Raw genomic sequence first — 12,993 nt, forward strand, 5'->3', positions numbered from 1 at the left:
CTCAGCACCAAAAGCCACCAAACAAAGTCCTGTAACACATGGAGGCTGAACAATACACTATTGAATCACCAGTGAGTCATGGAAGAGATCAGAAAGGAAATTCAAATGTTCACCATACTTAACAAAAATGAACACACAAATTACCAGCTCCTCTGGGACACAGCAAAGGCAGGAGTCAGAGGCAAGTTTATAGCTTTAGTTCCTACATGAACAAATTATAGAGATCTGAAACCAAGAATTTAATGAGACATCTGAAGCTCCTTAAAAAAAAGTAACCAGCTAAACCCTAATCCAGTAGACAGGAAGCAATAATTACAATGAAATGAGAATGAAACAAATTAGAATCCAAAACAAACATAGAATCAACAAAGAGTTGGTTCTTTGAAAAAAATTAACAAAATTCACAGGCCGTTGGCAAATCTTATCAGCAAAAAGAAGAGAACACACACAAATAAATAAATGCAGAGATGAGATTGGAAACATCACCACAGAAACAACCAAGATTCAGAACATTATAAGGGAATACTTCTCAAACTTTCATGCTAATAAGTTTGAGAACCTGGCAGAAATGGACCTTTTCTAGCAAATATCAACATGCCGAAACTAAACCAAGATGAGTTAAACCAGCTTAACAGGCCCATATCAAGCATTGAAATAGAAACAGCAATAAGAGACCTCCCATCTAAGAAAAGCCCAGGGCTGGATGGATTTATAGCAGAATTCTACAAGTCCTGCAAAGCAGAACTCACACCAATACTCCTCAAACTCTTCAATGAAATTGAAAGAGAAAGTTCACTACTGAACTCATTCTATGAAGCCATCATAGCCCTCATCCCAAAACCAGGCAAAGACTCATCAAAGAAAGAGAACTATAGACCATTTCTTTGATGAACATTGATGCAAAAGTTCTCAACAAAATTTTGGCCAATTGACTTCAACAATTCATCCAAAAAATCATACACCATGATAAAACAGGATTCATTTCAGGGATGCAAAACTGGTTCAATATACGCAGATTAATTAATATAATCCAACAAATCAACAAGAGCAAGGATAAGAACCACATGGTTATCTCAATAGATGCAGAAAAAGCATTTGACAAGATCCAACACTCCTTTATGATGAAGGTTTTCAAAAAATTAGGAATTCAGGGAACATTCCTTCATACAATAAAGGCTGTATATGATAAACATACAACCAGCATTATACACAATGGTGGAAAACTAAAGCCATATCCTCTTAACTCAAGAATGAGACAAGGATGTCCACTCTCTCCATTTCTTTTCGATTTAGTATTAGAATGCTTAGCTTCAGCAATAAGACAAGATGCAATTATAAAGGGGATCCAAATAGGAAAAGATAAAGTGAAACTCTCCCTTTTTGCAGATGACATGATCTTGTATTTAAAGAATCCCACGACTCCACTTCCAAATTACTCGAGCTCATTCAAGACTTTGGCAAAGTAGTAGAGTATAAAATTAACCCTCAAATAAAAATGGCAAAGAAACACATGAGGAAATGTTCACCATCCCTGGTTGTGAAGGAAATACAAATGAAGACAACCCTGAGATACCACCTTACCCAAGTCAGAATGTCCCATATCCTCAAGTCAGCCAATGACAAATGCTGGAGGGGATGTGGAGAAAGGGGAACCCTATTACACTGCTGATGGGAATGTACACTTATACAACCACTTTGGAAAGCAGTTTGAGGGTAATCAGAAAGCTAAATATTGACCTCCCTTATGACCCAGTCATACTACTTCTAGGCATCTATTCTGAACAACAGGAACCAGTGCACAAGGACACATGCACCTCCATGTTTATTGCAGCACTGTTCACAATAGCCAGGATATGGAAACAACCCAGATGTCCCACCACAGATGAATGGATCCAAAAATTGTGGTATCTGTACACAATGGAATATTATGCAGCCATTAGAAATGACAAAATAATGGCATTTGCAGGGCAATGGATGGAGCTAAAAGAAATCATGTTGAGCGAGGTAAGCCAAGAGCAAAGAGACAAACAGTACATGGTCTCCGTGATAAGTGGATGTTAAATCCAAAATGTTATGTGTTACAACAAAATTAACAGGACTTAAGAAACAAAGGACTTCCACTCATCTGATCGAAACACTACTAAATAACTCCATGCTGCTGATCACATGTATGGGAAACCTGGAGAACGACACAGAACTAGAGGAAATCAGGGAAAAACATACAACAGTGGGACCCATCAACTGCACTGGACATTGACCAAAATGAACTAAGCAACTCAATGGCAGTGATGGGAGGGAGGGAACAAGTGGGAAAGAGGGAACAGCTGATGCTATGCAAAACAAAAGAAATGTACATATCACCCAATGTGGAAGAAATAACTGTATCACAAAGCTCATAGAACTCATAAATGGTACAGACCGTGATAGACAATTTGCTCCAGGAAAGTTAGAATGTGTTTGTGACTTTAACTGAGTATCACTATCTCACAATACTGTGAAATTTGGGAAATTATGTAACCACTTAATCACAATAAAAAATCTGATAAAAAATTAACCCTCAAAAATCAATGGCTTTTCTGTATGCTAACAATGAGAAAAGCATGGCTGAAATCAGGAAAGCAACTCCATTTATAACCCCACAAAAAATAAAATACCTAGGAATTAACTTAACCAAAGAAGTGAAAGACATCTATGATGAAAACTTTAAAAACCTGAAAAAGGAAATCAAAATAGAACTTAGAAAGTAGAAAAACCTCCCATGTTCCTGGATTGGAAGGATCAACATTGGGAAAATGGCAATACTTTCCAAGGCTATCTACAAATTCAATGCGATACCTATCAATATTCCAGCCTCATTCTTCAAGGAAATAGAAGAGGCAATCCAAAAATTCATATGGAACAATAAAAGACACTGAATAGCTAAAACGATCCTTTACAGAAAGAACAGTGCTGGAGGAATATCAATACCAAATTTGAAACTCTACTACAAAGCCATAGTAATCAAAACAGCTTGGTACTGGCACAAGAACAGACCTCAGGACCAATGGTATAGAATTGAAAACCCAGAAATGAACCCACAGACCTATAGCCATCTAATTTTTGATAAGGGAGCTAAAAAAATAGAATGGAAGAAAGATAGCCTCTTCAGTAAATGGTGCTGGCAAAATTGGTTAATCACTTGTAGAAAACTAAAGCTAGATCCTTATATATCACCCTGCACCAGAATCAACTGCAAATGGATCAAAGACTTCAGAGTCAAAGCAGACACTCTGAAAACATTACAGGACGGAATAGGAGAAACCTTAGGTCTCCTTGGCACAGGCTGAAATTTTCTTAATAGAGATCCAGAAACACAACAAATCAAAGAAAGGTTGGACAAATGGGATTGCATGAAGCTGCAGAGCTTCTGCATGGCAAAGATTAATAGAAAGCCCACAGATTGGGAGAAGATCTTCACTAGCCATACAACAGACAAGGGTCTCATATCTAAAATATACCTGGAACTCAAAACATTAAATCCCCCAACAACAAATCTTCAAAAAAGCAACTGCCCAATAAATAAGTGGACTAAAGACTTAAAGAGAAACTTCTCTGAAGAGGAAAGAAGGATGGCCAATGGACACATGAAGAAAGCTCAACCTCTTTAGCCATAAAAGAAATGCAAATCAGCTGGGCGCTGGTGGCTCACGCCTGTAATCCTAGCTACTCAGGAGGCTGAGATATGAGGATTGTGGTTCAAAGCCAGCCCGGGCAGGAAAGTCTGTGAGAGACTCTTATCTTCAATAAAGCACGAGAAAACCGGAAATAGCACTGTGGTTTAAGCAGTAGCGTGCTTGCCTGGAGCTGAAGAGCTGAGGGAAGGTGCCCAAGCCCAGATTTCAAGCCCCATGACTGACAAAAAAGAAAAGAAAGAAATGCAAATCAAAATAACATTGAGATTCCTCCCAGTTAGCATGGCTACATCAAGAACTCTAATAACAACAGATGCTGGAGGGGATGTGGCCAGAATGGAACCCTACTAGCATTGTTGATGTGAGTGTAAACTTGTTCAACCACTTCTGAAAGCAGTATGGAGTTTCCTCTAAAGACTCCACGTAGAGCTCCCCTATGACCCAGCAATCCCACTTTTGGGCATTTATCCAAATGATAACAAACAAGACCACACTAAAGCTACCAGCACAACTATGTTTATTGCAGCATTATTTACCATAGTTAAGATATGGAACCAACCCAGATGCACCTCAGTAGATGAATGGATCAAGAAAATGTGGTATATATACACAATGGAATTCGATTCCTCCATCAGAAAGAATGACATTGCCCCATTTGTTAGGAAATGGAAAGACTTGTAGAAAGCTATATTAAGTGAAATAAGCCAGGCCCAAAGAAACATAGGTCTCATAGTTTCCCTTATTTGCAAGAACTAGTATATGTCTGGAACAAGCAGAAAAGCTCAGATAAGATTATGTTAAGTGAAATGAACCCCAAGATAGGGACATAGGTGGTTTTTTTCTTCCTTCCTATTGTTTCTAACATATTTATAAGGTACCATGTGATTTTTTTTGTTGCTTTGTATGTCCCTCCCCCACGGTATAACCCCTGTTTTCACTGTATTTGATGTTGATATAATTTGGGCAGCAGAAGGGAAAAAACAAAATGTTTAAATAAGGATACAGGTTAACCCATTGCAATAATGAGATGTACAAGACACTATGTTGAAAAACGAACTTTACAATTTAGGGTGGGGGTGTGTAGTTGAGGAGGTGGGAGGGACAGGATGGTAGGGGAAAAACAAAGGAGGAGGCAACAATAGTGGATACGAAATGTACTCATTACCTTGCTCATGTAACTGTAACCCCTCTATACATATTTTCACAATAAAAAACCTTTTTTAAATAATTAAAAAAAAAAAGACTGGGCATGGTGATGTATGCCTACAATCCCAGAACTCCAGTGGAGGAGATCACATTTCACAGGATCTTATTATGTAGCCCAGGCTTTGCTTGGGACTTGTGATTCTTCTGCTTTCAGTCTCCTAATGTTGGGGTTATCAGCATGAAGCACCACACTTAGCTAGCTTATATCCATTTATTTATATAAGGGAATAAGAACTCTGTCCACTTATTACAAAGGGCATGTAAACTTTAAAAAAAAGCATACATTAAAAAAAAAGTATACTCCTGAGCCCAAGAGGAGAATATCATGACTGTGTTTTCCCCCATTTTTCTTTTACGTAACAGGATTTGTCAATGGAAACATGATTTTCTATGTTTACAAAGTAACAATAATCTGCTTCTTGCTAATATAATTATAGCTAATGGATTATGCTTAACATAGTTTCTAAAAACGCTTGCAGATGATTGGAAGAAATGAAAGTAAAAACATTAGCTTACTGTTTCACCAACTTTCCCAGTATCTCCTTGATCTCCTATTTCTCCCTGTTGATAAAGAACATAAAGTTGCAAAGTGACTATGTTAAACAAATTACTCTTCTGTTTCATTTTGTGAAAGTATTGAATTATAGTCCAAAAATTGGCAAAGAAAATTTAGGTGTTTAAAAACTCTGTTATGGTATTGGCCTAGAATAGAAACGTTCCTCCATTTTTCACCCAAATAGTAGCTTAGTTTCTGACATTGCATTCTCCTGTTAAACATGCTGACTCATGTCTGTAATCCCAGTGGATGGTAGCTGGAGGATAGCCGTGTGCAAAACCTCCAAGTCTCTGAAAAATAACTAAAAAGCACCAAAGGCTATAGTCATGGTTCAAGTAGTAAAGTTCTTGACTAGCATGCAGAAGGCCCTGAGATTAACCAGTACTCTCAGAAAAAAATTAAGTTCTCCAATGTATGGCTTTTAATTGCTTTAAAAACACTTTTCCCAGGGGGTAACAATGTTCAAGAGGAAGTGTACTCATTACCTCACTCATGTAACTGTAACTCTCTGTATAGTATCTTTACAATAAAAAATAAACGTAATAAAACAAACATTCAGGCCTTCTAGTGCCCTACTAATGCCCACCAAGTCACTTAGGTTCCCTAAACCAAATTGAAAGAGAAGTACACTAACAGAAGAAAAATAATAGCAATTATTCATTCATGGATGTCCCAAGTACATCAAAGACTTTGCTCTGATTTCTACAATATATATCTTTCAATAGAACAATATTTTAGATGCTGGGTTATTTGTTACCACAAGCATATCATATTTCAGATGTGTAAAATTTTAATTAAGAAGAAATAAAAATGGTATCTTTAAAAAATTATGATACTAAAATATGCTAAAAATACTCAGTGCAAAGAAAGTTTAAACTTAGAGGTCGTAGGAAATCTCTGTATTGTTCTCTTAATTATGCTGTGAATCTAAAACTTCTTTACCAAAAATAAAATCTTTTGGAATAAAAAAAAATAAAAACACTTTTCACGCTAGATATGGTGGAGTCCTCACACTCAGGAGGCTGTCAGGAGGATTGCAAGTTCCAGGCCCCCTGAGTTATATGGTAAGACCTTGTCTTGTCTCTAACTCTCACCCAAAGTAACAATAAAATAAGAAAAATAAAAATATGTAACAATAAAAAAGAAAAAATATGTGTACAAATAAAAACATTACAATATTTTTTGTGTAGTATGTATAAAGAAAAGTGATAGGCAATGTAAAAGATGCTAAGCATAAAAATATAGCTCTTACAAACAAGGGTGCTCTACTTCCTCAGGCAGAAGAGAAAATATGTCTCAGGTAAGTACTAAAGATGGACACAGTTGCAAACAGCCTGTGAGCTGCAGTAGCTGAAGTACTCTAAACATTACCAGAGAAGTGTGTGTGCTCCTAACTTTAGCACTACTATTTTTACAGTCTGTAGAGCTCTGCATACCCAATGTCTCTCACAACTCATTTGGCTGCAAACATGACCTATTCTGAATTTATTTGGTACTGATACCTTATCTGCTTTATTCCAATCAAATTAATATCCTTATATTTTACTTCAGAAAATATAAGGCATCTAGTATATTGTGCTGTTGCACTGCGTGTTGGAAGCATTAAATATAGTGTATGAACCACTATAGTTACTTTAAGTATTCCATTAGTGAGTTCATTAGATTATGACTTCATTAGTTGGACCCTGAAAAGTAGAGGATTCATAATTTTTAGTGGTAGGAAATGGCATGAACCGAGACACAGATTGATAAATAATAAAAAAGAGGTAAAAAATTAAATACAGAATAAGAAATGTACTCATTACCTTGCCCATGTAATTGTAACCCCTCTGTATGGTATTTTCATAATAAAATAATAATAACAAAAAAAGAAAAAAATAAATACAGTTTACTATACATAGTGAATGTCATAGGAATATACAGTTTACAGAAAAAAATGAGTTTTGGCAAGTATATATTTTAGTATAAAATGATTAAAATAGGATAAAATGGAAAAGAGAGAGTACTATTTCTTGCTTCCCATCAATGAAATGGGAGTTGAAGATTCCGGAAAAATAAAATTTAAGCTGAAGGCTGGTGGTTCATGCCTGTAATCCTAGCTATGTGAGAGACTGATATTTGAGAATCATTGTTCAAAGCCAGCCTGGGCAGGAAAGTTTGTTGTGAGATTCTGACCTCCAATTAACCATCCAAAAACCAAAAGTGTCACTGTGGTTCAAGTGGTAGCCCCCTAGCCTTGAGCACAGATGCTCAGGGAAAGCACCTCGGCTCTGGGTTCAAGCTCCAGGACTAGTACCAAATAAATAGAAAAAGTAAACTTAATATAGCATAGAGCAGAAATATTGTAGCCTCTAATGACATGTGAAATTGGTTGGTCTGAAATGAAACATGAGCCAATGTGTAAAATACATATATTTCAAAATATTTATTATAGAAAAGGGCTTAATAATTAAGCTCAGCAGAAATATGGTTATCTTTTTTAGAAGTTTTGTATATAACTTGAGAAAATTAGGTATACCTATTCTCCCAATATAATTTCAGTCTCAGACATACTGATAGATTAGAAGATACTTTATCTTACACTTTTCACTGACCTCAAAACCTGCTGTTTAGCTTTTTTTTTTTGGTCAGTCATGGGGCTTGAACTCTGGGCTTGGGTGCTGTCCCTGCACTCTTCAGCTCAAGGTGAGCGCTCTACCGCTTGAGCCACAGTGCCACTTGCAGTTTTCTAGTGGTTTTTATTGGAGATAAGAGTCTCGTGGACTTTCCTGCCCAGGCTGGCTTTGAACCGTGATCCTCAGATCTCAGCCTCCTGAGTAGCTAGGATTACAGGCGTGAGCCATCAGGGCCCAGCTTAGCTTTTTATTTAAACTTTAACACCATAAAATTTAATGAGCTTAATATTAAAAAGTTGGAGCTTTGTGAGAAAATGTCATGACTTGTAGATTTCAAATTTTCTTTCTCGTTCTTTCTTTCTTTCATTTTTCTTTCGTTCTTCAAACTACATTGCTCCTCCCTCCCTCCCTCCCTCCCTCCCTCCCTCCTTCCTTCCTTCCTTCCTTCCTTCCTTCCTTCCTTCCTTCCTTCCTTCCTTCCTTCCTTCCTTCCTTCCTTCCTTCCTTCCTGCCTTCCTGCCTGCCTGCCTGCCTGCCTGCCTGCCTTCCTTTCTTCCTTCCTTCCTTCCTTCCTTCCTTCCTTCCTTCCTTCCTTCCTTCCTTTTTCGAGACAGGTTTCTCTTGTATCCCAAGTGGCCTCAAACCTCTAATCCTCTTGCCTCTGTCTCCAGAGTTCTGGGATTACAGTCATACATATCATGTCAAGCTGAACATTTTAAAACAATTGTTATGAATTTTTTCTTTCAGTCTTGATAATACACATCAAGATATTAAGTTATTTTATAATTTCTGTTATAAAGGATTATATAAAATCTGGAAATAAAGCAAAAACAAGTGATAGGCCTTTTGGTATCATAAAATGAACTCTATCCAATGATTAACAAGTAATATACTTAGACCCATTGTTTATTATGGATGAAAGATTTTGAGATTTATACTAATAAGTAAATTTCTGACCACTAGGACAGTTAATTTCTAAAGTTATGGGTTTTTTTTGCCTTCCATCTAACCCACAAATCTTACCATAATTTTTTTATTAAATTGTTCAATTGTTTCAATTGATCTTGAAACATTTTTAATATCCTCACTGGTTCTCTGTAAGCTTATATGTGCTTACTGTATATTTAAAAGATACATTTCCATCTTTTTGGCAGTTTTGTGTCAAAGATGACACCAAGGTTGGATGCTTTACCTTTAAGCCTTCTGGTCCTGGCTCACCCACAATGCCCTTCTGACCTGGTTTTCCCTAGTAGAAAAAAATACATTAAAAAAGAGAGAGATAATTATTCTCATTTCTGAAAGTTTCTTGAGATTTATGAAATATAGGTGATTCATATGAAATGAAAATTTCAGAATTATTTAATAGATGTCTTTTACTATAATCAGTACCCATTCGTCCAAATATTACCAGAATGTCTCCTATATATAAAGTAGAATTCTAAATTCTGAGGGTAGAGAGAGCACTAAACACATTTGATCTCATATCGATTATATTTTGATAGATTGACAAAGTCAGAAAAAGACAATTAGATTAGATGTATGTGTACATGTAAGCACACATACACAAACATGTACACATGTCCTAGATAAACTCAACTATTCATGCAGCTTTGTTTCTATAGATTTTTTAAAAGTATCATACATTAGTTGCATAAAGTTTCATTGTGACATTTTCGTATATGCTTACACTGTATCCTGATCAAATTCACCCCATCATTCTCCCTATCCCATACCCCACTTCTTAAACAATTTCAGCAGAGTAAATATTTCCCATTTAAAATTTTCCAATAAAATTGTTCCATTTTTATACATACAAATCATCTACTTTGATCACATTCATTCTCATTCACCTATTTTCTTATTTTTCTTTTTTATTGTGTGTGTGTGTATGTGTGCATGCACACGTGCACTTGCATATATGCATTAATTGTCCCAAGAGGTTTCATCATGGTATTTCAGACATACATATATTATATTTTGATCAAAATAACCCTTTCTGTTGCTTTCTCTCTCTCAACCAATTCATTAATGGGGAACAAATAAATTGAATTCATTTAATACTTTTTCTTTTTGTCTTTGCTTTGGTTGATATGCTCTAATGGTTTCCTAACACATACAGGGCAGAACAAAGAACTGAAAATAATCTCTTTTTTATTTGTATATGTGCCAATCCTGGTGCATGAACTCAGGGCCTGGGTGCTATTCTTGAGCATTTTTGCTCAAGGCTAGCCCTTCAAATAATTTTCATAAATTACTAAGACCTCTGAAAAACCAAGTAAGTATATAGAAGGACATAAAATTCAAAATATTAATTATTGTCTCATTTTATTTGTAGGAATTTAAGGGCTATAGTTTCACTTTTGCTCTTTTGTTATATATTAAAATATTATACCATTAAAACAATTACAGTACAGCTGTTTTAAAGAAAAACACTTATTCAAAATAATTTATTATATATTATTTTTCCCCTTGAGATAGATTTCATTATGTAGCACAGGCTAGTCTAGAACTTGATATGTCATTTACTGTGGCTTTGACTTGAGATTCTCATACCTTACCTCTTGAATGTTAGGATTCTAGGCATATTTCACAACACAGACTTAAGACAATTATCGTTTCTTTTTTGTTCTGCTTGCATGTTTATGGTTGGTACTGTACAACTTGAACCATTCTGCCAGCCTGGATTTGTGCCAGTTATTTTAGTAAAAGAGTTTCATAGATTTTGCTGACTGAGTTGGCTTTGAACTATTATATTCCAGGTCTCAGTCTCCTGAGTAGCCAGGATTACAAGTATGAGTTACCAGCACCAAGCTAAGAAAAAAAAAAAAAAAGAAAAATTTTTTAACAATACCTACTCTTGGCCCCAGTTCTCCAAAGGGTCCAATGGGTCCTTCTTCTCCCTTAAGAAAAGATCAGAACAGGTCATGTTTTATAATAAATGTTGAGTAATGTAGACCTGCATTCTTTATATTTATTTAGCAATTTGAGTGTTGTTTAGAGATATTATGAAATGATATTATGATTTTCTTATATTTCATAATTATACCACCCTATACATTTTATTTATTTTCTGGAACACCATCATATCTTTCTAAAACAAGGCATGTTTGCTATTGGATTACTTTAAAATTCATAGGTCATACAAACCATTAACAGAAACTTGGAATGTACAAAAGTAAAGTGCAGAGGATATTGCATGATGAGGGTTGGAAATCACTGAGATTATTAAGTGAGGATAATATTTACTTGTTGAGTTTTGAGAGAAATTCAAAACTCTTAACAGGAGAAAGTCAATATTCATTGACATTTTAAAACTAATATACAAAGCATATTTTCTTCAGGCATGCTTTGATAATTTACTCAAAAGCCTTTTTTTGAGATGAGTTGTCACTTATTTTTTTTTTAATTTTAGTTCTTTCTTAAACCTTAGAGATGCAAAGATACAACAGATTCCAATCAAATGGATTCTACTATGTAAGAGTTTTTACTTGATTTAGAATCAAAACAGCTATAATGTTAATATAAAAGTTTGGTACATTCTTGTGAGGATCAAAGTTGCAAAAATAGAAACTTCTAGCCATTATTTCTAAAGAGAATAAAAAGGTGTTTGCATTTCATTTGCAGAAATATTAGACATATTTATTAAATATGCTGATTTGTTAAGTTACTAGTTGATGTTAGTGCATACTAACAATATATGTAGATGTCTCTAAACATAAATGCTTTACTTGATAAACAAATATTTTGTTCAACTCAAAACTCAATTAAAGTATAATTTATTGGGTCACAAATATAAAGCAGTCACAATAGTAAATATAAATTACTGGACATGTGTATTTGATTCTGTGTTCAGATTCCTCAACATTCCTTTGGAGACCACTGACACAAATCACTTAATGAATTCAGAACATTGTAAAATGATTCCAAATTCCACTCCATAACTGCCAATGTAAAATGGTAACTTGAAATCTGCTATAGTAAAAATTGTCCAGAGTAAGGAAATTGTTTCTTAAAGCAAAAAGAAAAAAAACACCTAAAGACCCAAGAAAAATGTAAAGGGAAAATTTGAACCAAGAAACTGCTAATTTAATAGTCGCTACCTCCATACCTGAGTTCCTTTGAGACCAGGAGGCCCCGGAGGCCCTCTATTTCCAAATAGTCCCTATAAAATCAAAATAACCACACAAATTAAAACTTATAGCTCTATTAGCATTTTGATCAACCATCATTAAGCTGATTATCAAAACATTGTTAGGTGGCACCATTCATTTCTCATGTAGAAGTCATGAAAATGAGATGGGAAAGCAGCTGAGCCGAAAACTACAAGATCCCTAAAAACTGAGAAACAGAATAAATTTTCTTTCAAACAGTTTAAGTTTCAAATAATTTGTTCAGTATGTTATTTTTCAATTTCCAGATATCTTCTCAGACAAAATTTTCTAACTGAAAGCAATGGATCCAGCTGTTACTCTGACAATAAATAAACATAATGGAGTATCCACAAAGACTAAACACAAATGGAGGGGTCTGGAATTCATTATTCATACTAAGTGTTCCTCAGCTTCTTGATGTAACCTTGTGAAAAAGAGATGGGTGATTTGCAAAGAAACAGAATTAAACTATAAATGCTGACTGTTGCTTTTCAGATAAATACTTGTTCAAAATAATTACAAAAATAATCTGCAAATTATTACAAATAATTATTATTATTACAAATAATAATTCAAATAACACTAGCAACATCTATTCAACATAGCAACATTTTATTGGTTCTGTTCTCTTACTATGCAATGTGCTAGAAGAGTTATACGTAAAGCTCTTCTAAAAATTACATTTTCATTATTGTGTTTAGTAATTCTGTAATAATTAAAACATTTAATTTGTGTGTGTGTGTGTGTGTGTGTGTGTGTGTGTGTGTATGTGTGCTGGTCTTGAGTCTTGAACT

At 35.0% G+C, this 12,993-nt stretch overlaps 1 protein-coding gene across 1 annotated transcript in view; it reads right to left on the minus strand.

Moving 5' to 3' along the window:
- Window positions 1-12,993, minus strand: part of Col24a1 (collagen type XXIV alpha 1 chain) — a 286,389-nt gene that overhangs the window by 154,762 nt on the left and 118,634 nt on the right. The window contains exons 20-23 of the mRNA XM_070007045.1: window positions 12,157-12,210; window positions 10,904-10,948; window positions 9,241-9,294; window positions 5,394-5,438 (exon numbers count right to left, since the gene is read on the minus strand). Coding sequence (XP_069863146.1) covers window positions 5,394-5,438; window positions 9,241-9,294; window positions 10,904-10,948; window positions 12,157-12,210 — 198 coding nt within the window. The remainder of the gene's footprint in view (window positions 1-5,393; window positions 5,439-9,240; window positions 9,295-10,903; window positions 10,949-12,156; window positions 12,211-12,993) is intronic.

Source organism: Dipodomys merriami, unplaced genomic scaffold (assembly GCF_024711535.1).
Source record: "Dipodomys merriami isolate MVZ:Mamm:240054 unplaced genomic scaffold, mDipMer1.0.p SCAF_7, whole genome shotgun sequence".
In the NCBI taxonomy this organism is placed as follows: Eukaryota; Metazoa; Chordata; class Mammalia; order Rodentia; family Heteromyidae; genus Dipodomys; species Dipodomys merriami.